Below are 25,937 nucleotides of genomic sequence, written 5' to 3' on the forward strand. Positions count from 1 at the left end.
ACTGGCAATCCGAATCATTGAACATGTGTTTGAACTCCTTGAACTATTAGACCTCTGGAATTTGGTGTTAAATTCTTTTAGAGTCCTCCAGTCCGCAGAACTGTCTGGAGTTTTGGATGACTACCATATGACACCGGCACGCAAGATCCCCCCCGGCCTGCGATTCCTATTAGTACAACAGCATGTGTGCTGTGTGAAAGGAAGAAATAGACAGAGAATTTAGCAACAATAAACTCAAAAGCCCCAAACGTGAACTTTTTGCCTCATATCTTTACTGGAAGTTCTCCAGGTATCCTCCGAGCACATCTCCTACAAATTTGCCATGTGTGTGTGTCATAAACATTAATCACACATGCTTGACATCCTGTTTGTTGAATAACAGCACAGTAAGGATAAAAATAACTCGGAACGCTTGATTGTCAGCCATTATCGTGTCATTTTGGAATGTGGTGATCTAAGCAAAGATTGTGTCTTTTCATCACATTGAATGCTAATTAGTGCATTAATGTTAGTAAGAGCTCTGGCCACACCAGATGTTCCTAATATGGATTGTTGATCAGTTCCATAGCGTTCGCAAACACATTATGTGCTCTTTATTTCTTTATTATTATATGCGACCAAATGAATCCTGTCTGCTTGTATAATGTCAGTTTTTGGCAATTAAAGGCAGTAAATTAACTCAAAACTGCGGAGCATCTGTCCGTAGTATGCAGCCTGTTTGTAGAAAAGTTTTTTTTTCCTGAATCAGAATGTGTCATTTATGCAGAGTAAACAGTGATATATATACAGCCGTTCCTGTTTATTTGTATTACAGAGTAATTTGTTTTGCAAACTAGCGTTCCTTGCACCGCCATGCACCACTGATGAATTGAGTCGTGTTTTACTTGAGGTGACAGTTTGCAGTGTGAATGTGGAAACAGACCATGAAATAATGACAATGAGACAAAACATTTCCCATATGTCTCTCTATTCTATATTTGTATTATTCTGTAAATATTTATATGTTGTCTTTGTTGGATGCGCATAAAAACAAACATAGTGTGAGTCTTATGAAGTGACTCTTTAATCGAATTGGTAAAAGAAATGTGCTGGTTTAAAACGATCTAACCTTGAGAAATCTCTGTCATCGTGTGCAACAGTGCCTGGCCACTTCTTCAATGTCCTTGGTTTTGGAACTATTTTTCCCATTGGGATTTCTAAAAAAAAAGTCTATGTGAAAGAGTTTTAAGCTATGAACCAAATCAACCAGTTATGAGGTGAATCACAAAATTACAAATTTTTGTGATTGGTGGAGATTTCTCTGCTGAAAAAATGGCAGAATCACCTTGGGATTCTCCTGTTGAACACAAAAATAATGCAGGCTGATGGCTTTAACAAGAGCATGTAACATCAGTTAACAGCCTTGTAGCTTACAATAGGTCTGTCTTAAAAGGTTTATAAGTTATTGTTCAAAAACAAATCCTTTATGGAGAAAATGTATGCAGTTTTTTTTAAACTTCCGGAATCTATTGCATTCTAATGCCTGGACAAACCAATAGTCCCGCCGCTCAGTCACATGATTGGTTAAAAAGAAGTTAAAAATAGCATTTCATATGAAAAATGTTAAAAACAATTCTGTTAGAAGTAAAGGTGCAAACTTGCAGCTTTTTTTATAGCCATCTTATACATTGTGGAAGTATTATAGGAATGTTACGTTTGTTCTCTCTCACTCTTTTATTTGTTTTTCCTCTTCTTTGAGTTATTCACAAAGACCCTTGTATCCTGAAAAGCTTTTTAGCCATCAACTGTAATGAGGTCAAAGCAAAGAAGGAAATGTGTCAACGAGAAATCGTTAATGTAATTAAAAAGAGATTAAACGCTTTGTTTTTGCTTAAACAAAACTCCAGGACACGAATTGCTCTTTCGCCTGATCTTCATTTACCGTGACTTCATGTAGCGTTTACTCCAGACAAACACTCCGCGGCAACGTCCAAGAACAATAACCGCCTTGCTACTGGTTTTGACTGACTAAAATAAGTCATTACGCATAAGAAAAACTCTGATTGGACTGATGACTCAGGGAGAGTCATAAATGTCAAGCAGATGCTATTAATGCGATCGAAAACCCAATTTGCGTAAAGATTCCCGAACAGGTCTTTGTGTGGTGTTGCAAGAAAGCGTCTCCTTGGAAGAAGGAGGTAGTAATAAACAAGTTAGTCATCAGGACAATGCTAGAGCCAGTCTTAACTGTGACTGTTTCGGATCTCTCCACACGTTGCATCAGTGTTTGTTTAGAGAAATGACTGTTCTTGTGTACGTCTTTTTCAGGCATGACTATTCCGGATGAAGATACGGAAGCAGGTCAAACCAGTAAATACTGCTTAGTCGCGATTGGAAGACTGCAGGTATGTATGCCAACCTTAAATGCATGTATATGGCAACAAAAACATGGGTATTACCAACCAAATAGAACACACTATCAACCGCATAGCAACATATTAGAAAGCCTCCATAACACACTAACAAATGGTTTGGATGAGAACTACTTTATAGAAAAAATTAAGTCATTTAAAGGCACAGTGTGTAAGTTTTGCCACTAGAGGTCGCTTATTCAAAACAAAGGCGTAGTTCTATGATGCCGTGAACGAGTATGGAATCATGGGAGTTGTAGTCTTGACTCTTCACCTCCACAGCCAATGGAAAGGAATCCGATGGACTTGGGCAGAAGTCATGTTCATGAATCAGCGGATGTATTAAAGTTGTATTAACGTTAGGGTGGTATGAAGCAGGACACGGCGAGAGCCCTTGGGAGCGAATGCTAATTTGAGAGACCTGCGCAAAACACTAGTCACCGAGCTTTTATTATGCTTATGCTGCAGTCGACCACTTACGCTCTTTTTGTTGCGTATGTGGAGTAATGCAGTGCTTTTGTTTTACATGGTTAAAACAAAACAAAGCTTTGCATGATTATGCTATGTTAGCCACTTGACAAAATAGTGTTGTCTCTGAGGCATGGTAAAAACGTTACTCACGTTGAATCAAGAAAACAAGCAATTAGCAATAAGACTAACCATGTTGCGCTGTATAACAATGATTTGTTTTCTGTTGATAAATGTATATCCAAACAGTTGCTCGTCTGTCTTATATAATACATACTATATTAAAGCGTCCTTGGTGTTTCCATGCTTTCTATGGAAATCAAGGGTACCTTGGATATGACGTCATTGACAGGTGACGCAAGGACACGGTCCATAACACTAGTTCAAATAGCTGATTTCTTTAACCCCTTAAAGGGGTCATAGAATGACATTTTTGTACAAGTTAATATGATTCTTTAGTGTCTAAATGAAAAGTTTGCAATATACTTTAATTAAAAATTCTCATTAGTATTGTAAGAAAACACTCATTTTTCCTGGTCAAAACCAACTCAGTTTTCAGCAAGTCATTTCAGTGTATGTGACTTTAAATGATAATGAGCTTTGCTCACCCCGCCCCCTCTGCTCTGTGGGGCTCGGTTCGACCCGACACAACACCACAACACACGTGGAGTGTTGCCTTGACAACATTTGAGGGTATATTTTCGAGAAATAATGGCAACGTCTCTGAGGACACATCTAAGCAACCTTATCATTTTGAACCGGAGTCGGACCAGGAACAGATGACGAACCCATCGAAGTTCGAACAGTTTCTGACGTTCGACGTTTCTGAATGGTTGGTTAACGTCATGTCACTTTGATCTATCTTTGTACTGGCAGAGTAGCGTAGTTGCTATGTGTTTACTGATGTATACGTTAGTTCATTGACAGATTGATGTTATGTTATAAGATTTTTTTTTTTACATTACTTCTTAATCAGTAACAGACACCGTTATAAACCATGTACAAAAGTAAGCTTAGTGTAGTGTTACCACGTTAACTTTATCACCCGAGTAACTTACACAGTTTGTAATAACAAACATAACGCGTTGTTCATTATAAACGTGGGATTATGAATTATATTGAGAACGTCATACACAGAAAGCATGCCGTAATGTAACTTACCCTGTAAACTTTAGCCTCATTCATCGTGAAGCGTGCAAGCGATTTGCAAAGATTAATATAAAGGTTAATAAAACACAACACCACAATCGCTTAGACGCCATTCTGCTGCAGCGTATCAACAATGGCGGACTGATGACAGCTCGCTCAGGGCGGGTCTGTGTTGAAACGCTGCTGTCAATCAACAATCGTAGGGGGGGCGTACACCGTGTAACGTCACACGATCAGACGGCTCGATTTGAGACAGGGGAAAATATATAAGGATATTAAAAAAAAACACTGGATGTATTTTTATCATTATAGGATGGTTGTGTACAGGCACTGCCAACACACATTTCCGTATAATCAACTTGTAAAAGTGCATGTACCATTCTATGACCCCTTTAACTGTCACTTGCCCGTATACGGGCATTCTACATTTACTTCACTATATTACTATTAAATCCTAATCTAGTCATGACAAACTATATATCATTGGAAAGGTCTAAGGCTCAAGAATACATATTTGTTGATGATTTTGCAGAAAATATATATTTTGACAGAGTAATGGATTAATAAATGACAAGAGTGTGCATCAAAAAATCTGTATCATTACAGGAGTTTTCACCGTTGTAACAAAAAGTCAACAACCACACTTTTAATCATTCAAACTTTGATTTTAATGCTAAAAGTTCATAACATAAACATTGATTCTAGTATTTAGCCAAAAATATTCAGAAAATAATATTATACATAGAGAATATTTGCCAGATCAATCTTTAGGAATCACCAATATGGTGTGTCTAACCCCTAGTGGATTTTTGGAGGTTATGCAGCTAAAAGTCTTACAGAAAACTCATTTTTTGAGTTTTTGACCTAAAATTTTGAACACAACTTGGTTAGAATTTTGGCTTTGACTTTCTGTCTTTTTTAGGCTGAAACCTATATTAATTTATATATTTTTTAATAAAATAAATAATATTTATTTGATTATATTTTTATAACAATAAACTTAAATTTCAATAACTTTTATATCATTTTATTCTATTTTTTCCACTTCAGCAATAATCTGCCAAGTGTCTTCTTTTAAAAGAGACCAACCATAAGTCTTTAGTCCAAAGGGTTCATGAATTACAACCATTTAAGTTTGGGTAGTGCATTTTCACGAAATGCTCAAAAAGGGGGGTGACAGGTAAAGGGTTAAAATTAGGGATGCACCGAATCCAGATTTTTGGGGTTCGGCCGAATACCGAATCCACTGGTTAAGATTCGGCCGAATCCGAAACCGAATACCGAATCCTACTCCCGTCCGCAGTCCATTATCACAGTAAACACATTAATGAAGTTAACAACGTCCACAGCAGTGTAGGGATGCTATTGACCAGTTTTGGTCAAGTTTACTAAAGGAAACATTGTCGTGTATGTTCTTCTCGCCGCTATTTCATGATGGTTTATAGAAAAATTACCCCGAGTCGTCCTCTGTCGTTTCAAAGAACAACCCAACGGAGAGCAGGAGGCGCGCGCTAGGGTTGTGCCGACATCGAGATGGAGCGCCACCATCGTGATGCCACGCCCCCGTTGCGAGTCTGCGACACACACTAATCCACTTCTATAGTATTAGTTAAACTAAAAACTTAGCAGGAATTGCTCTGTAAATTAAATTGAGAATGTAACTAATGCATATGCGATTTTAAATACTGTAGTCTATGCCAGATAGCCTATATAGCCTACATTTTGAAATCATTTGAGGCTGAAACATCCATAAGCATGCGTGTTTATTTTAGCACTTCCGTCAGTGAAACAACACAGCCTATAAAACAAAAACGATTTTCAGTAAATAATGTTAACCTCAAGAATATATGAAAATTAAATATTAGTTAGAAAAATATTTGATTCATACTATTTCCCTGCAAAGATGCGTCATATAGCCTACCGCTCTGCGCTTTGAGAGGAATGGGACACTGAATATAGCCTACACCTTCTCGAATATCTTCGTCTTCATATGTTCTACTGATGTTGCAAAGCAACACTTGCTGTAAAAGGTCTGAAGAGCGGATTTTATCTTCCACAGGGTCAAGACATTTAGGCAATGTGATTATTCACTGCCAGAGAAAACGAAACTAAAATCACCGGCGTGTGTGTGAAATGCGTTATTCAAATAAACCAAACTTGACGCGCCTTAACAAGTTTAATAACAAGAACAAACTGTGTTAAATAAAATTTGAAGTAAAAAGGTATTCGTCCTACAGTGTTTTTTATACTTTCCCACAGTAAAGGATGTGAATAGTTATAATAGACTTAATTATAAGCAAACGAAAGGAACAAACGTTTATAATCCCCTGCGAATGGGTGCGACGCGAGTGAAGAGTTGGGAAAAGCAACGAGATGTCCATGTCCATTGGGATAAAATGGACTAGGCCTATTGTTAAAATTCACGGAAAATCGAGTGACCATATCCAGATAGCAAAACTGAATGAAAAAGAGCTATCTGACCATTATTTCCTTTCTAGGCTAAACAAAGCTTTGTGCTTCACTCCTGTGGTTATATTCACGTGAAACAGCATTCACATACAAAACACTGGGTTAGTAAAATAACGAAGTTATTTTTTTTTAAAGTAGAAAATAGTATTTATGTAAAGAGATATAGCCTATTAAAATAAAAAGAGCTCAACTCTTAAGTGGAAGGAACCTATTTTTTCCCCCTCACGTGCAACCTAGCGGATGAATCATTATTTGGGTTAATAAAAATAACGAAATTATGGTTTTAAGAGAATAGTATGCTATATATACAAAGATATATAGTATATTATCTACCTATTTACCTAATTCCGGCTCTTCAAAGCTAACGGATTCAGTGTATTTTCGTTTTGTCATCTTAATTTGGTAATTATTTAAGTAGCCTATATATATTTTATTAATTTTATTTATATTTTATCTGATCTATAGGCTGTTTGCACGGTAAAATAAAATACTTTTTGGCTGCTGTCTGTAGATTCCTTCATGCACAACTCGTATTCTCTCGGATGTTTCATATGCAAATGTTTTAACAGCGGCTGTTGTTTAGGGTCCTTGTCATCACGAGACAAATCGGCATTGCAAATTGAACGCGTAGCTCAACTTGAATCGCCTTCTTTCGACTTAAAGTATACTGCCACGTTTTCTGTTCATGAGTTCCATTTTCACTTTCAACAGCGGCGTCATTAAGTTCGACCAGCGGGGCGCGCATAGTGCAAGCCGGGTTCGGGTTCGGTGGAAATAAATTCTGAGGTTCGGCAGAAACCGAACCCAGTCAAAAAGCCCAATATTCGGCCGAATCCGAACCCGAACCCTGGATTCGGTGCATCCCTAGTTAAAATAGCTGATAACATTGTTGTAGTAGTTTTTGGATATTTTAATCAAAAATTCTTACATATCGTGTCTTTTAATAATTGATTATCTTTACAATGGAATTGATTCAACACTGACTGAACTGACTTCAGCTGAACAATGACTCTATTTTCTTTTAGAGCTGCTTTACAGCCGAAATGAACTGTTTGCATCATTTAATTATACAGTTATCACTGTAAAGCTGCTTTAAAACAATCTGTTATATAAAGCACTATATAAATAAAGACTTGACTTGACAAACATTGCATGCTAAAACCACTCGTAAAATGCATAGCAACATCACAGTTACCACCCACATCTCCGTAGCATTGTTTTGCATACGCAAGCACCACTCATTGTCTTCATAAAATGTAAAAGTCTGTTTTCTTTTCTTGCGCTGAGTACAACTTCTTCTATTCCAATAAGAGAAACCAATGATCTAAGGTGCATTTATCTTTGATATCTTGATGAGTTATGATGAGTCTGGGATTTCAAAATTTAAGTAATACTTTGCACAGAAGAAATATTAGGACATGTTGATTCTGTTGTTTACCTACTTGTATTTCTTGGCACATTATATTTCTGGGAACTTAATTCATCTGTCATTATAAAAAAAGTACCTTGTCTGCACTTGTATAACTAACTCATTTGTAATGCTCAGTGTCACTACGGGAAAATATTTCTTTGTTTTAATAAATATCAGCAACTTTTTTGAGTACTTAAAGCTGCACTATGCAGGATTGTCCCAAAAAAATTAAGTATAGACTAGCCAGTTGTACAAAAATAATGGCTCTCTCAATCATTACTTACTCCCACAATAGTGCAGTGTTACAAAACATGCATCTGTATGTTTGATCATCCTGACCAGCTGTTGGGTAAAGGTCCCTTCATCTTGTCCCTCAGGTGACCAGCTCTCCAGTTTCCATGGATATGAACGGACTCTCTGTGCCAACGGAATTCCTTTCCCGCCACAACTCGGATGGCATTATCACTTTTGTGGACCCTCGTTGCATCAACGTGATTGGCTACCAGCCTCAGGTCAATTTCATTGAACATACAGCATTATATTAATGCACAGTTACAAATTATTAATGCAGTGTTTTGACAGTATTTATGTCCTATTTTTTTATTTATTTGTGATGCATATATGACCTTGATCACAGATTAATGACATTTTCTGAATAATAGAGAATAATGAAGGCTTATAGCTGCTTGAAAGTGTAAGAATGTTCCAGTTATTATCCATTATAACCCTGATGCTGTCTGTTCCTTGTGTTTAACAAGTACTAAGAGCTCCTATAAATCAATCATTCGTACGACTGTTCATTGTATTGGGTTTACACAGGATCTTCTTGGCAAAGACATTCTGGAGTTCTGCCACCCAGAGGACCAGAGTCACCTGCGAGAGAGCTTTCAGCAGGTATGGCCACCAGACCACACCCAACAGACAATGGTGATCTTGTCACACAGACAGACACACACACACACACACACACACACACACACACACACACACACACACACACACACACACACACACACACACACACACACACACACACACACACACACACACACACAGACACAGACTATCATCAGCACTGTAAACCTATAGGAAAGAAACATCATGAATGAGATCTCTCACTGTTTCTCTTAGACACAGATGAGATGTATGAGGAGTCTCCTGGGGTTGAATTCGAAAAACATTCCTAAGAATAAAGTCTTCTTATTTTCTTTTTAAGAATTATTTAGAACTTGTCAAGAATTGTACTTGGGACATGTTCTTATGAACTTCTCAATTTACCTTAATGAATTTCTTATCTTCTTAACACATTTCAAAGTAAACTAACTCTTTAGTTTCCTAAATATCTGCAAACATATTATGGTATTTTTGTTTTGCTTTAGTACAGTCAAAATTTATGTAGAGCACCTTTAATAACTTATTAAAGAACTTTTCAAGAATTGCATTTGGGAACTGAGAACCTCATTGTCTCCAAAGCTATGAAACGGCAACCTCTGAGCTCTAGGGTGACTATGTTGAATGTTGCTTGCCAATAAAAACAAATTCTTCACAACACGCCCCACAATCCTTAGCTTCTCCTCTCCAGTCAGCACTAGAAAGTACACTCGAGTGCTGTTTGGTTAGTTATTCAGTACCAGTAGCTATGGCTCTCTGTGGAGTCAGTTAATAGGTGTTGATTGGCCACCGCTGAGAGTTTCTCAGAGACCGTCGAGTACCTGTGGAGTATGGCAAAAGGTGGTCGCTTCCATGTTTTTTACAGTTTCTTCTGTTGTTGTTTGTCTTTCTTTTGTTGTATTCCTTTGCCAATTAAACCTCAAGCTGGTGCTCCACACAGGTCTTTTTGGCTTCGCCTCTTACTCTTCCTGTCGGGTTGCGTTTTTTTTTTTTCCTGATCTTTTCCTCATCCTACCTCTTTATCTTCTGTCTTTTACAAAAACTCACTGTCTTTCTTTTATCCTGCTCTTCATTCCCCCAGCTTTCAGTCTTTTTCAGCCCCTTTTTTTTTGTATTCAGCTTCCTTTCAGCTATCATCAGTATTCTCTTCGTATCCTGTTATCCACACACATTTATGCCAGCCGTGTGTGTGTGTTGGTATTCCACCCCAGGGGATGATATTGTGGGCACTTGAAGGGTGGGCGCAGTGTCTTTACTCCCTAGATGATTGTGCCCTCTATATTACGTGCTCCGCTTCTTAAAAGACCCTCAAATCCTCCGCCTCGCTTTTGTAAGGCCAAGGTTGAGTGGTCAGGTACGCCACAAAGAGATTTGTCAAAGTACGTTCACTTGTTTCTCTGCGTAGGTCTGTTGACGGCTGATAAAGACCCCTCTGGCCGACATCCAGAAAAGCCTTCAGATAACTAGACTTCTTTCGAAACTCGAGACCACACACGCACGGTGTTGTGCACAAGCAAATGCTCACATAGACACCTGTTTCTGAGTCTTATCTGCGTCTTATCTTGTACTTTTGAAGCCAAGTGGAACAAAAGCCGACAATTTATGCGTAGCGAGACAGTGAAAGGCAGAGAATCATGTGTTATTCTTGGCTTGTAGTTTCGCTATTGAGTCCCGGCAGATGTCAGAGGCTAGAACAATATACATTCACGGGGTTGCTCAAAATCATTTGATTTTGAGGACTTCTGGATTCTTACTTGACAGATTCTTTACCGTGTGAAGATGAAGAGACCATTTGTCATAAAAGAATGAAGAATGATATCCATAGAGAGATATAAATCTAAGATCCTGCCCTGATATCACAATCCAGAATTCCCTGGCTTTCCTGAAGTCAACTTAAACTTTAAATTGACCCTACACATTTCTGGTCGTGTAATTTTTAATCTAATCTAATTTGATAAATCACTTTTTATTTTAAAAAGTTCTCCCTATTTGGTGGAAAACACCAATTTTTCAGTGTCCCACCTTTAACCTCCCATCGTCATTCCGGTAAATTTTCACTATCCAATCAATTGCAAATGGATAAATCACAGCTAGGGAGACACAGTATATCTGCAGTCATGTGAATTTAGTAAAATAATAAGCTGATGATGCATTTAATATTTAATTATAGGTAAATGGTCATGGGACACCACATTAATTCTAATTGGCCTACCTATTTTTAAACAAACTAAATAAAATGTTTACTTAGAGCCTGTAAGATTTTTTTTCCCCTTGGCACTCAGGCACTTTTTTGCTTTATTCATTGTTATCAGTCTTATTTTTGGTTTTATTTATATACTATTTTAGTGTTTATTCATATTTTTTAACAACTTTATAAATAAAGATTCCATAATTATAAATAGTTTATAATAATCTTTATATTTTAATTTTATTTTAAGTTTTGGTGTTTTGGTATGTGCTTTTGTCCACCCCCACCCCCCCACCCCCCAATATTTCTATTTAGCTTATTTTATAAGTGCTTGTAATTTTAGTACTTCAACTTACTTAACTTCAACTTATTTATTTAGTTGTTAGTTGTCAAGTTATTCATCCAAAAAAAATTTTCAGCTTTATTTCACTTAATGAAAGGTTTTTCAATTTTAGTTTTAACAGTAAGAATTATGTTTGTTGAACAGAGGCATGTATAACTTCATGTATAACCAGTAGTTAGTTTTCTGTTGTTGCATCGGTTTAAAAGCTAAGTTGTAAAGTTTTTTTTCACTTTACATTATTTTAAGGTGAGCATATTTTTTTATCACTCTCAAATAATGTAGATTGATATCTAAAATTAACTATCAGTATTGGCTATCGTTTCTATAGTTGCAATTTCCATGATATGATTTGCATTTTTTTCATTCTGTGATGTCTAAAAGCAATCACCAGGATGTTTTTCTGTGTTATACATGCACTTACTGTTTACTATGTACACTTGTCAGTACTACCAAGCAGTCTTGTAAAAATTGGCCTTAAATGACTCTGCACTCTTACAATAAAACTTCCAAAAACGGGGTTTGCATCGCTATGCAATAGAAGAATTATTTTAGGTTTTCCAAATAACTTTTCTCTGAACAGTTCTTAAAAGAACTACCTCTTTTTTATATATTATGAAGTATGTTTTTAATAATCTGAAGAACCTTTTTGCACTATAATGAATCTTTTGTGGAATGGAAAGGCTCCATGAATGTTAAATGTTCTTTGGAATCATTGATGCTAATAAATATTTTTTGAGTGTATCTGCAGCGCTTTTTGCATAAATGTCAAAGCAGCGCATGGTGCTTCTGTTGAGAGGTTCGTTGAATGCGAGTCACATGACCTCAGGTTTGGTTTGAGCGTGGGCACTATGAGCTCTGGGTTCTGTTTCAGAAGGAAGAGGTGACATTTTGAAAAAAAATGTTTGTGTCTTTCCCTCCCTCCTGAGATTTCTCAAGCCTAAAGGGAAAGTGGCCTCTTGTCGCCAAGCATAATATGCCATATCCTCTATCCTCTCTCAAAGCAGGATATACATCTAAAAAAGTCAAGTTTTTCTTTTAACTCGCTGTATTTTTTTTACTCACTTGAAGTGCTGCCGGCTGTGCTGTTTGTTTAAGAGAGACATTTTTGGCAGATACTTTCTTGTTGTCTTTCATGCTCTGTTGAGTGGAAAGTTATTTTCTCTCGGCACAGCTTTTTATTTAAAGCAATCTCTGTACTTGGATGAGCAAACATTGCTTTAAGTGACAATAGAGGTGACTGTGAGGCGAGCATGTGGATGCAGTCCAGAGTCCCAAATTTGCTCGAGATGAGCCAGTCTTGTTCCTAATTCTTTTTTCTTTTTTTTTGCATTCGTAAGGTTTCCCTTGCATTCCTCATGTGTTGCCACATGGAGTTCTGAAAGGGAAACCTCCCTTATGCATCCTAGATAAACCAATGATGGTTAATTTTCCACTGATGTAAACGTTATTCATTGACGTTGTCTGTAGTTGAGGGGGTTGATTGTTTTCTGTATTAAATCATTGGTTTCACCAGCATCATTGAGGGACAGATTATCATTCTTGCATTAAGCATATACAATTTCATAATTCCTGAAGCCAATTTGTGTTCACATTTGGCACTTAACGAATGTTAATTTTGGGTTCTGGTGGGGGACTTTGGTAATACGTTTGGTATTTGCTGTAGGAACCGATTGGTCATATTTTGTTTATTCCTTTAATTTAGGGCATGAAAATAAAGATCCATGTAGGGTTGCACAAGCCATTCATAAGTTCTTGCATGAATTGGAATGTAAAGTCCACATAGGCTTTGTAACTAGCTATAACCAACTGTACCAGTGTTATTTTAGTTTTATTATAGTTTCATTATTATTTTGAATTGTCTTTTATTTTTATATTTTTAGCTGTTTATTTTAGTTAAATGTTTAGTAATTTCATAGTGTTTTTTTTCTTCTTTTTAAAAAAATAAATATTGGCATTCATTTATTTTTATTTCAGTTTTAGTTTTTATTTATGTCCAGTTAAAAATGTAGTGGTTAACCTATTTCAGTTTATTTGCCAAGGCAACATTTTCTCATTTTTGTTTAGCTTAAGTCTTTCAACTAATATTAATATTTTATTTCAGATTTACTTCAATTAACAGAAATGTTTTTAATGGTTTTATTTGATGCTAATAATCCTGCTCTGTACTTAATTTAAGTGCACTGATAAATAATTTAATAAATACTGCAATATACCATAAAAAGACATTTAGTTGTGCATAATTTGTAACTGTAACACTTTACAATAAGGTTGTATTAGTTAACATTAGTTAATGCATTAGTTAACATGAACTAACCATGAACAACACCTTTGTCCAGCATTAGTAAATCTTTGTTAACGTTAGTTAATAAAAATCCAGCTGTTCATGGTTTGTTAATGTTAGTTCACAGTGCATTAACTAATGTTAACAAGATTTTAATAATGCATTAGTAAATGTTGAAATTGACATTAACAAAGATAAATAAATGCTTTATAAGTGCAGTTCATTATTAGTTCATGTTAACTAATGTACCTTATTGTAAAGTGTTACTGTTGTAACTTAGGTCCCCTTTAGTGCAAATGGCCCCCAGTTTGGTTACACATTTAAATTTCTAAGATGTAAGTGCATGTGATGTGAATTGATTTTCCCTGTCCTCCCGTGTTCTTCTGTTGTGTGTAGGTGGTCAAGCTGAAAGGGCAGGTTCTTTCTGTCATGTACCGGTTCCGGATGAAGAACCGAGAGTGGATGCTCATCAGAACCAGCAGTTTCACCTTCCAGAACCCTTATTCAGACGAGATCGAGTACATCATCTGCACCAACACCAATGTCAAGTATGTCCAAACTTCTTGTGTCATCTCTTTGAAGGCTGTTGCAATAGATTCATCATACTTTGTTGGGAACACTTAACATCCTGCTCATATTATTCCAAATATTGATGCACAAAAATGTACAAATATCGGTTTTGTCCGAAACCGTTGTGAGGGCCAAAATAATTTGGAAACGGACAATTAGCGTTTCTCCAATGGCACGTTTTGACTGTGTCAGCGTCTATTATGTACATGCTAGGGCTGTACGATTAATCGAAAAATAATCAAGACCGAAATTCAGAACCTCTAACCGACGTATTTTTCCCATGTCGGTGATTTCGGTTTTAGTCACGTGACTCCGCCCTGTCTGTCACATCAAGTGCAGTTTGCAGACACACAGAGATGCAGGAGCAGTTATCTTTGTTTATAGATGCCCAGAATCACTATAGTAAATGCATGTTTTACACAGTTTACACAGGTAAGTTAATCGCCGTTCTTATAGCCTACGTGCTGCCACACACACACACACACACACACACACAGACGGCGCGCGCGCAAGCCCCGAAGCCAGATCGCTTTCACTTTCGTCCTCATAAAGTTTGTCAAGTAAATGCATTTAAAGGCTTGAACATTTAAAGCCATTGTGCACTATTCAAATACAACAATATGGAAAACTTCTCCGTTCAGTGCTCAGCTTTTTTCTGCGACAGAGTCGAGCCGTGTCGCGTCTCTGACAACGCGCACGTGCCCTGAAGGCAGACCTCTTTCATCTGCGTCCTCACAAAGCGTTGTCATTTGTATGTGTTTTAAGCCCTGCCAGTTTGAACATTTTAAAGCGACTTTCGTCCATCAGATGTGTATTATGTTGAACTAATGCCTGATATATTGTGACACACGAACACTCAGACAGAAGCTCGCACATCATGTGAAGATCGTGCGCAGAGAGCAGCGCAGAAACGTAGTGTCAACGCGGTCCTGTGACTAAAGTAAAGTCACTAAAGTAGCTTAGAAACTCAACCGTTATAGGCATATATTTTGATACCTTTGAAGTAAGTACAAACCACAGCTTCATAATGAAGCAAATAGAAAAACTTGAAATAGTTATCTACTCTCTCTTTAATGCATTCAAATAAATGTAATGTAGGCCTACTGTGTTAATTTATCTGTATCTGATGTACAACAAGCAGAAATCTGCCCCATAGTCAAAAACTGCTGAAAGTGAACCGTTTCCTTCAAGTATTTTAAAATCACAAAGAAATGCACTTTTTCATTAGAAAAAAAAATTCCACCTTTTAATAGTAGAAAATATTTACAGTAAAAACCTTATCAGGAACTTACTCAAAAACCTTATGAGGGCAAAAAAAGAAGAAAAAAAGAGCAGAATAAATGTTCATTAATTGTAATCGAGGTAAAAAATTGTAATCAATCGAGGTTTTTATTTTTAGTCAAATCGTTACAGCCCTAGGACACGCAATGAGGATAAACTACAGCAAGTAAATGCCTGATGTGTGTAAGCTAGGGTTGGGTTGACAATATTGATTTCTCGTTGTAATGGATCTTCTTTTTGATGAACCGGTGCTGTTTTCAGTTGATGCATGAGCAAAACTTCACAGAACATAATTTGTAGTGTGCTTACCGTCCAGTAATCTTACTGAAATGTATCATGTCTCATATAATTGCTAAATCAGCGTTTCAGCCGTAGAAAGACTTCAATAAAAGTGTTTGTAAGCAATATAATGTTACATTTACCTCAGGAAAGCCATTCATCGTCCATAGCTCGATAGTCAGCTAGAGGAAAAAATCTCTAGAGAGAAGCATTTTGCCAAATATTATGCACTGTTACATTTTCATTCAATTTTTACTTAAACTGTTGTCTGTTAATTTAAGTTTGAATAAATCTGTCTTGAAAAGGTTATATTATAGCCAGCCACCATTTAAATGTTAATATTTCAAAAACTTTTGTGGCAATTATATAATTTACAAAAAAGATATAAAATCTGCCTTATGTGCAATGTTTTTAAATGTCTGTTTACACATTTTTACATGAAGTGTTAATTATTACATTTGATGAATTTATTGATTATTAGATAAACTTTTATTTTTGGTTTCAGTTTAGCTAATTGAAAACATAAATTTTGGTTTCAACGTTTTGGTGCATCACTAATTCCAAACAGGCGCTCTTCTTCTGATGAATTTCTGTAATTAGCACCAGTCAGGCACATCCATGTGACCTGCCTCGAGACGTTTGTTCCTCTATGGCATTAGGTCTGAAATCAATACCATTTATTCTTCTTCTGTTTAACACTTTTGAAATATTTGCCTGTTCAGCTGAGGTTGGCAGAATGGGCTTGATTTATGCCCACACTGGTCCTGTGAACTTGTAGATGTGCATTTAAAGCAGGTTGTATATAGTTTGCCCTCAGGTGCTACTTTGGATCTTTTTTGTTTTGTTTTGTCTTTTAGGGTGGGCTTATCTAAGGACATGGTCCAGGGAGGGGAATATAGTCAGCAAATGTACTTTGAAAACAGAAATATTTTTTAGCCTAATCTATCCTGTCAATGCACTGTTACAAAACATAACCTGACCTAGTTGTCAGCTGCCTTCTGAAACTGCTTTCCACTATCACTATTAACTATCATTATCTAATTGTTGCATTATTTAGTCCCCTCGGGCAGTCACACTGAACTTTCAAATTGGTCGTGAAGCAGCCTTTTTCCTCCACTTGGAAAAGTGATTGAGTATGAATATATGATATCCACACAAAACAATGACCGGCAATTGGTTTGAAAGCATAGTAGCGTTTCTAGGGCAAATCAACATAATTATATAATAATCATTACGGACATAATTAGTTATAAGCACACATTTTACAGAAATAGGGCCTGATTTACTAAACAGGGCAAATTAGCTGAGAGCGCAATTCCAAAATAGCGGTAATGATAGTGGAAAGTTCTTTGCGTTATCTACTGATGATGCGCAAATTAAAGAACACAGATGCAGCCGGATCATTTCCATAATGACCAACACAATCTAACAGTTAGCATCTGGTTTAAGACATGCTTTTTTGGGGCGGTAAATAATGACGCAAACACTAGTAAATTGACGAGCGTAAACCTTAGTAAATCACTGTGCATGATTCATTTAAATACCCTCCTCCCATAAATTCTGCGTTTGAAAGGGAACTCCTACAAATTCATATGCAATAAGGTCAGCCTCAGAAATAACTCTGTCCACGCCTTTTCAGCGCAAATTTTCAACTGCATTTCTTTATTAAATCCTGACAGTAGTTTTTTTAGCTCCAAAAGAGGGTTTGCACTGGCGCAAGCTGTTAGGAAATCTGGCCCATATTGTTTAAAGAGTAACAAAAAAATGTTTGCGCTCTTATATGATTAGCATACATCACTTCCGGTCTGGCAGTCTCATGCGGCTTAGCTGCAAAAATTCATTTTGTAATATTTAATAAGAAATATGTAATATTTCAAAGCACCTGAAGCTCAAGCTGAAGTTATACTCTCCATTTGAAATTAAACCTCATAAGTGACTGATTTGCCAACACAATTCGATTTGAATCATATGAGAGACTCAACTCCTTTGTAGCCCATGTTGCTAAGCTAATAACAATACTCTGATAGCTTAAATAGTGAATAAAGCTTTTCTTTTTTAATTACACTCACCTAAAGGATTATTAGGAACACCATACTAATACTGTGTTTGACCCCCTTTAGCCTTCAGAACTGCCTTAATTCTACGTGGCATTGATTCAACAAGGTGCTGAAAGCATTCTTTAGAAATGTTGGCCCATATTGATAGGATAGCATCTTGCAGTTGATGGAGATTTGCGGGATGCACATCCAGGGCACGAAGCTCCCGTTCCACCACATCCCAAAGATGCTCTATTGGGTTGAGATCTGGTGACTGTGGGGGCCATTTTAGTACAGTGAACTCATTGTCATGTTCAAAAAACCAATTTGAAATGATTCGAGCTTTGTGAATGGTGCATTATCCTGCTGGAAGTAGCAATCAGAGGATGGGTACATGGTGGTCATAAAGGGAGGGACATGGTCAGAAACAATGCTCAGGTAGGCCGTGGTATTTAAACGATGCCCAATTGGCACTAAGGGGCCTAAAGTGTGCAAAGAAAACATCCCCCACACCATTACACCACCACCACCAGCCTGCACAGTGGTAACAAGGCATGATGGATCCATGTTCTCATTCTGTTTACACCAAATTCTGACTCTACCATCTAAATGTCTCAACAGAAATCGAGACTCATCAGACCAGGCAACATTTTTCCAGTCTTCAACTGTCCAATTTTGGTGAGCTTGTGCAAATTGTAGCCTCTTTTTCCTATTTGTAGTGGAGATGAGTGGTACCCGGTGGGGTCTTCTGCTGTTGTAGAACATCCGCCTCAAGGTTGTTCGTGTTGTGGCTTCACAAATGCTTTGCTGCATACCTCGGTTGTAACGTGTGGTTATTTCCGTCAAAGTTCAAATCAGTCGGCCCATTCTCCTCTGACCTCTAGCATCAACAAGGCATTTTCGCCCACAGGACTGCCGCATACTGGATGTTTTTCCCTTTTCACACCATTCTTTGTAAACCCTAGAAATGGTTGTGCGTGAAAATCCCAGTAACTGAGCAGATTGTGAAATACTCAGACCGGCCTGTCTGGCACCAACAACCATGCCACGCTCAAAATTGCTTAAATCCTCTTTCTTTCCCATTCTGACATTCAGTTTGGAGTTCAGGAGATTGTCTTGACCAGGACCACACCCCTAAATGCATTGAAGCAACTGCCATGTGATTGGTTGATTAGAAAATTGTATTAATGAGAAATTGAACAGGTGTACCTAATAATCCTTTAGGTGAGTGTACAACAAACTCTATACTTTTCAATACTGCATGAGTGATATTTATAATCAGCATTTCTCTCAGCTTCATAATGAAGACAGTGTTATTTTGCTACTGATGTTTGATTCCTCTGCGTTAGTAGCATTTAAATGCTGCTTTAAGGTAGCTCACTAGGTTTTGAAACAGAGCTTGTGTCTCATTGTGATCCAGAATCAGACTGGGGGAAAACTCTGTGTCTGTGAGAAAATACTATTGAACTCAAATTCATTTGTCAGTACTGTGGCAGTAGCTATGTAGCATATAGCATAGCCTACCAGTAATTAGCCGAGTCATGATGTAGCATGAATACTGCTACATTTCTGGGTGTGTTTTTTTTAGCTAGTTTTATCTGTTTTTTCAGCATTGGTGTAACTGAAATGGTAGCTGGAATTGTCTACTTTGAATTATTGGTAGCTTATAGCTTGGTTTCAAAGTAGCTTCTGCAACACTGCTAATGAATGCTAATGAAATCGAGTCTGTTACAAAATGGACATTCCCCTCTTCCATGGTCAATAAACTTTCTCATCATTTCATAATTTCCTTGCCAGTAATTCTCTTCACACAATGAAAAACAAGAGAGTATTTGCACATCATAATGTTTGAGCTCTCATTAGGTTCGCTGTGTGTTTGCTTTGTGTGTGGAGTAAGTGTTCATATCCTGCTCTCTATTTCCATGCTACTAAACACAGAGAAAACAAATGTCACCCACGAGAGAACCTGCTTTTGCAACAATTTTAGGCTGCATATATTATGAAAAGTTATGTTTGGGAGAGCAGTGTGCTGAAATGAACTGCTGTAGCTAAAGTATTTTGATACCACTTTTTTTATTTGGGGATTTTCTAATGTTTACAATGCCATTGTGAGCAGTAAGGTTGTTTTTTTAAAGAAATGGATACTTTCATTCAGAAAGGATGTGACGGTAAAGACATTTATAATGTTACAAAATTGTTTATTCTATTTCAAATAAATGCGGTTCTTTTGATATTTCAAAGAATCCTGAAAAACATTTAGCATGGTTTCCAGAAAAATATTCTGAGCATCAAATCAGCATATTAGAATGATTTCTGAAGGATCATGTGACACTGAAGACTGGAGTAATGATGCTGAAAATTCAGCTTTGTGTCACAGGAATAAATTACATCTTTATACTATATTCAAATACAAAACGGGTATTTTAAATTGTAGTAATGACCAGGATTGTTTCAGCAAACAAAAAGCCATACAATATGTTGTTAAAAACAATGTTCTATTACGTTTATTTTTGTTAGCAATCTAAATGTTTCGCTTTTGAGGTGTACTGCAATCCACATCCTTTGTGGAATAAGGTGTGTGCGAATGCAACTCTTCAGTTTGTGTGCCTGTAAACTCCTGAGTAAGTGTGTGTGTGTTGTACTTTTGGGAGAGTGTGAATATATGGGAGACATTCATCACACATGGCATCAGCTATCCCAGACTCCCCAGTCCATGACACGTGGAAGAATGCTAGAATGAGTCACCCTGGGGGGCGAGAGAGGCAGAGCCTCCTTAAAAATTAAATTGGATGGGAAAATGATCAGCTTTACAAAAATAAAACAAACAAATGCCAAATATTGCAAAATATGAGATTAAATTGTGTGTGTAATCATTTTTTGAAAGCAATACCAGCAGATGAAGGCCTCTTTTGAGTTTGCTGTGATCTCATTGAGATTTTATAGCATGATGTGATTGTGAAGCGAGTAACAGCGAAAAATCCCATGCCAGGAGACTGATTGGCTGATGCCAAATTGACATTTATAAACATTCAGCAACAAGAAAAAAAGTATTCACCAATAGGGTAAGAAAAACAAGCTTAATGGTACATTCTCTGAAAACGAGTCTTAATATCTAGTAAATGTAAATTCATCTTGTTTTGAGGACATTTAGATATTTTTACTGGAAAACAAGACTAATGATAAAAATGAGTGCGTTTTTGCAGTGCACAGGCCAAGAAATCCCAGCATGAAAGATATTAAAAAAAGGGGCTGAAATAAACAAAGTTTTCTCACATTAGGTGTCATTTTCTCCGTATTGACTTTGAGATTATGGGTAAATAATAAGAGCAGCAGGTACCAGTGAGATGAATATTCATGCACAGCGGTGCCAAGGTGAGACGGCAGCTTCTGAGCTCCAGACTGGCAAACTGCCTGCAGATAGACAGTAATTCTGTGGGTGAGAGAGGGCAGGGAGAGAGAAGGAAGGTGGAAAGAGACCGATAAACACTTGCCCCTCAGACAGACTGTTTGGTAGGTAAACAGATAAGACGTAAACAGCAAGAATAGAGCCAAATGCTTGGTGTGCATTTGCCTCCACTGACATGTGCTGTGTTTAAAGGAATTGTTTAAGAAAGTGACAATTCAGGCATTATTTTCTTTCCCTCGTGTCGTTCCACACCTGCATGCTGCTATTGTTCTGTCTCCTCTGCACAATGAACGTTCATAATGACCACGTCTGTCAAGCTCCAAAAACACCATAAAAGTAGTTCATATAACTTGTGCTCTATATTTGAGTCTTCAGACATCTAATTTAGGTTATTTATGGGAAATCCCCTGTGCGAAAGCTCTCAAATCTCAGTCCTCATTCTATATGTTTGAACATATGAAAGAAGAACCAATGACATTTGCCTAAAAAGATGACTGTCTCTATGCAATTGAGATTTTGGAGTGTCTGCCTAAGGCAAGATTATCATTGAATGACAAGCCTAATTAAGAAGTCTCTTCTGCTCTCCAAGGCTGAACTTATTTGAATAAAATACAGTACATACATTGAAATATTACTTCAGTCTTCAGTGTCATGATCCTTCAGAAATCATTCTAACATGCTGATTTGGTGCTTAAGAAAAATAATACATTTGAATTTTTATCAGAAGTTGTGCTGCTTAATATTTTTGTGGAAACTGTGATCCATTTGTTTCAGGATTCTTTGATGAATAGAAAGTCCAAAAGAACAACGTTTATTTGAAATGGAAATCTTAACCTTTTCTGTAACATTATACATGTCTTTAGTGTCACTTTTAATTAATTTCATGCATCCTTGCTGAATTAAAGTATTACTGACCCCAAAGTAGCACACCCTCAATATTTATCAGTTTTTTGGTATACTGTGTATATATCCTATAATGCATTTAGTGGGTTTGAAGTGATAGTATTTTATGAACGTATAATATATGCGGAGAGTATTCACTCAGTATCGTTATCTCTTATTTGACCGAAGTGGCTTTCAGAGGCTTTTGCATCTGAACTCTTCACATATATATATATAAATAAAATGCTGAAAATATTAAGTTTTTTTATTTTTATTACTTGGACTTAGTGACCCGCCATGTTTGTTTTCTAAGCAGGGTTGCTCGAGGGGACAATGATGAATCATTGGGGTTCATCTGGGGTTGAATCTACAGTCTTTGTGTTTACAGCTTGAACCGTAATGCCACACCACCACAAGACCTAGATATTCATCTAGAGACATCTCCATTTATAGGACTTTGAGCAAAAATGTGACCGACAAATAGACAGATCATTAGTAACTCTGAAACAAAAGTTTAGATGTTTTCTTACAGGCGCCAGACAGTCACACAGATCATGTCACTGTCAAAGCTGCTGGACGAGTGCGCTGGATGAATGGATAGTATTCAGAGGTGCTGCACTGCAAACTCTTTTCTTTGTTTGAGAGAATATTTGATACTGTAGTGTGATGATGAAGTACTTATATATTATTGCAGAATTGTGTGCTTTTGCTGAGCAAGGGAGTGTACAACCGTAAAAGAGAAATTGACATAAATTAATTGGACTGACAAAAAAAAACATAAATACAGTTTTCTATGGAAACCCAGCTCCAAAACTAAAATGCTGTTTGTCTAAGTTACTTTTTCTTTCTTCAGCCAGGCAGAAACTGATCCAAATGCAGTTTTTAGCAAAGATTAAAGTTTGTTTTGTTGAAGCTTAAATAAAGGGAAGGTGCTGTCATGTATCACTGTCTCAGTAGGATTATAGCATTATTAATGATCAATTATTAATTGTCATTCATTATTAATAATATCCTGATGAGACCAACATGACATTTGTGTGCTGGTGTTAACAATAATCTGTTTAACTATCTTAACCATCAAGACTTAAAGCATCTAGAAAGAGCATGCTGTTAGCTCATCTTCACCAGTCATGCTTTAAGGGGGACAAACATGGTTGTTAGTGATGGCTCAGAATGACTAGTCAGCTGGCTATGTATAAATTAGATTACATTAGTTTCTTTTTTGAAGCTAATTTATTTGAAACTACTTTTAGCAGAGCAATTTAGGGATGCAGTTTAGAATTAATTAAAGGGTACATAACACACACAGTTTCTGCCAGTCTCATATTAATCTTGAGTATCTATAAGGCAGCATTTACACTGCAGATTTGGTGACTATATATGTTTTTTTTTGACGACCCGCTTACATCATCTTTTTTTTTTAAAAAGCGACCCGTATCTGATATTTGCATTTACACTATACACTGGCAAAACAGCCCAAGACATTCTGACCCGCAAAAGGAAGTAAAACGGCGCGATATGCAATGGATTCAGACAAAATTATTATTTAATGTTTTCCTTTCCGCATCTTTAAAGGTCAGCAAAACATTGCCTTCGTCCTCCATCGCGCCATTGGTGTCATGTGATCACAGTTCGTGTCCAGCTGAGTTGACGTCATTCGCCTCCGTCCCTTTTTCAATGATGTACGACTCGCATTTACTGGGGAATATCTGATTTGACAGCTTACATCGCAGACGCAAATGCACGTATCCGAATCATATCGGATTTATTACCACATGAGTGAGGCCTGAATCCGATCTGAGAATATCGGAATTCATGCGTTTTTTTGCTGCTTACACGTTCACATGTCACATCCAATCTGTGCCACATGAGAGGGAAAAATCGGAATTGGGTCTCACACACACACACACACACACACACAAAATACATCATGGCATTATCCCTGGATAACTTTCGACTCACTATATGTTCGTGTTAACAAAATAAAATACAAAATACAGACATTTGATGCAGTTTCACTCACCGCCTGCGGAAGCTGAACAAGGTTATCTTTCCCTCTCAACCAAAAACACACTTCTTTAGTGAAATTGTTGATTTCATGGTCTAAAAACAAAATGACAGCGCTGCTTCTGTAACCCGTGCGAAGCTCGTTGATGGGCTCTTGCTCTCGCTCTGGTTGATGTGCACACATGCTCATCTGCGAGAAGTGCCCATACAAGGAATTCTGCCCTTTATGACATCATACAGGGCCATATTAAAAAAAAAAACTTTCTGAAACTAGTTCCTGAAGGATTTGGCACAGAAATACAGAAGTCAAAATTTTGGCCATGTTTAGCATGAGAACCTAACTCTTTAAGTGTGTAAATAAGTCAGAATGCATGAAATGGTATTAGACCCCCCCCCCACACACACACACACACACACACACACACTTTAAACTTAGTGAGCTGGCATTTTAAGGCATTGAAGATGCATTTTTGACTCAAAAGGTAGTAAGTGTGATCATGCTGAGACACCATTGCATGTGTAGTTTGTGGAGAGTGTTATCCCATAATGCATTGTGACTGGAAATTTAGATTGTAAAATATAGTGTATTAAATCCTGTAAAGCATTAATAAAATAGTTCCGTCTAATTTAAAATGGTCTATTTTACTCAATATTTGTGTGCTTTGTATTTATAATAATATGAATAATATGATAAAATAATAAATACAGATACAAATAATACAAATATTGAAAACTGAAAACTGAAGATGAAAGAACTGTATGTATATATATATATATATATTGTCTATCGCATTATTAAAATACAGCTTTTAGCATCCATATATTACCAAGACATTCCTCAATGTTTGGTGGGCATGACCCTGAACCAGCAAAACTATAATTTGGCTTCCTTAAGACCAACTAGTCAGCTAATCAACCCAGACAACCCACCAACTTTTGATCTCTGTTTGTTTCAACAGAGATGTTGAGCTTCTGGAAATAATCAATCAGTGCATGTTGTTCTCTTGTCTCTCTCTTTTTCCTGTGTATGTCGGTCTGCTTGTCTCCATTTATATCTGTCTCTCTCAGCATGTATGGTCCAGTTTCATGCGGTTTTCTCCTCCCTTGTTGCCATGACAACCATGATCCGTCCCATAGGTTCATTCACACACGCATCCACCGAGACTCTTCCCATTCAAAAACGTGTGGCATTCACCCAAGCAAAGGCGGCATGTTACCGGCGCATGATTTCCCATGCCGAGATGAAAGTACTGTGGCGTCCTTGTAATCGTTTTTCATATTTAGAGACATAGTGAGTTAATTGCAGAGGGAGGCAGGGGAGAGTTTTGAGTTCCTGTGGAAACTTGGATGCTTGGATGTTTTTACCCTTTTTACATTTTTGTTTCAGTTTTTCCCCTCCGTTCTTTCTGTCCTCAAGAAGTTCAAGTGTAGTTCAGTGTTTTGGGTCTAATCCATCTCATTCCACTGTTGGTCCAGGTGGCCTAGTGTGCTCTCAGAATGTGTGCATGCATTTCAAACCACTAATATCTGGTCCATGTGTGTTTTCATGGGCAATTTCCAACCACCTCTTAATATAATAGGGTTTTTTTCTTTTCAGGGTAATGTGATTTCCTTTAGATAGGAAAGCACCCTTTTTCATTTACAGGTATATTTATTAAGCTCCATGACACTACGTATTGATAGTGAAACGGAACAAAGATATCTTATAATAAGAGCTTTGCTTTTCAGAAGGGGATTTCCATTCAGCTCAAAAGCAGCCAGAGAATTAGAAACACTCAGGTTCTCTTCCAAAACCTAGTGGGCTGCCCACATAGGCAGGATTTTAAGGCATCGAAGATTTTTTTAGGCAGTGTGCTTATGCGAAGACATCATTGCATGTGTAGTTT

At 37.1% G+C, this 25,937-nt stretch overlaps 1 protein-coding gene across 4 annotated transcripts in view; it reads left to right on the plus strand.

Moving 5' to 3' along the window:
• Positions 1-25,937, plus strand: part of arnt2 (aryl-hydrocarbon receptor nuclear translocator 2) — a 103,797-nt gene that overhangs the window by 54,107 nt on the left and 23,753 nt on the right. For all 4 annotated transcript variants that reach the window (XM_079811099.1, XM_079811098.1, XM_079811097.1 and 1 more), the window contains 4 exons: positions 2,308-2,384; positions 8,265-8,399; positions 8,707-8,781; positions 13,987-14,138. In XM_079811099.1, the coding sequence (XP_079667225.1) occupies positions 2,308-2,384; positions 8,265-8,399; positions 8,707-8,781; positions 13,987-14,138 (439 nt within the window). The remainder of the gene's footprint in view (positions 1-2,307; positions 2,385-8,264; positions 8,400-8,706; positions 8,782-13,986; positions 14,139-25,937) is intronic.

This window comes from Gobio gobio, assembly GCF_949357685.1.
Source record: "Gobio gobio genome assembly, chromosome: 2".
Taxonomy (NCBI): Eukaryota; Metazoa; Chordata; class Actinopteri; order Cypriniformes; family Gobionidae; genus Gobio; species Gobio gobio.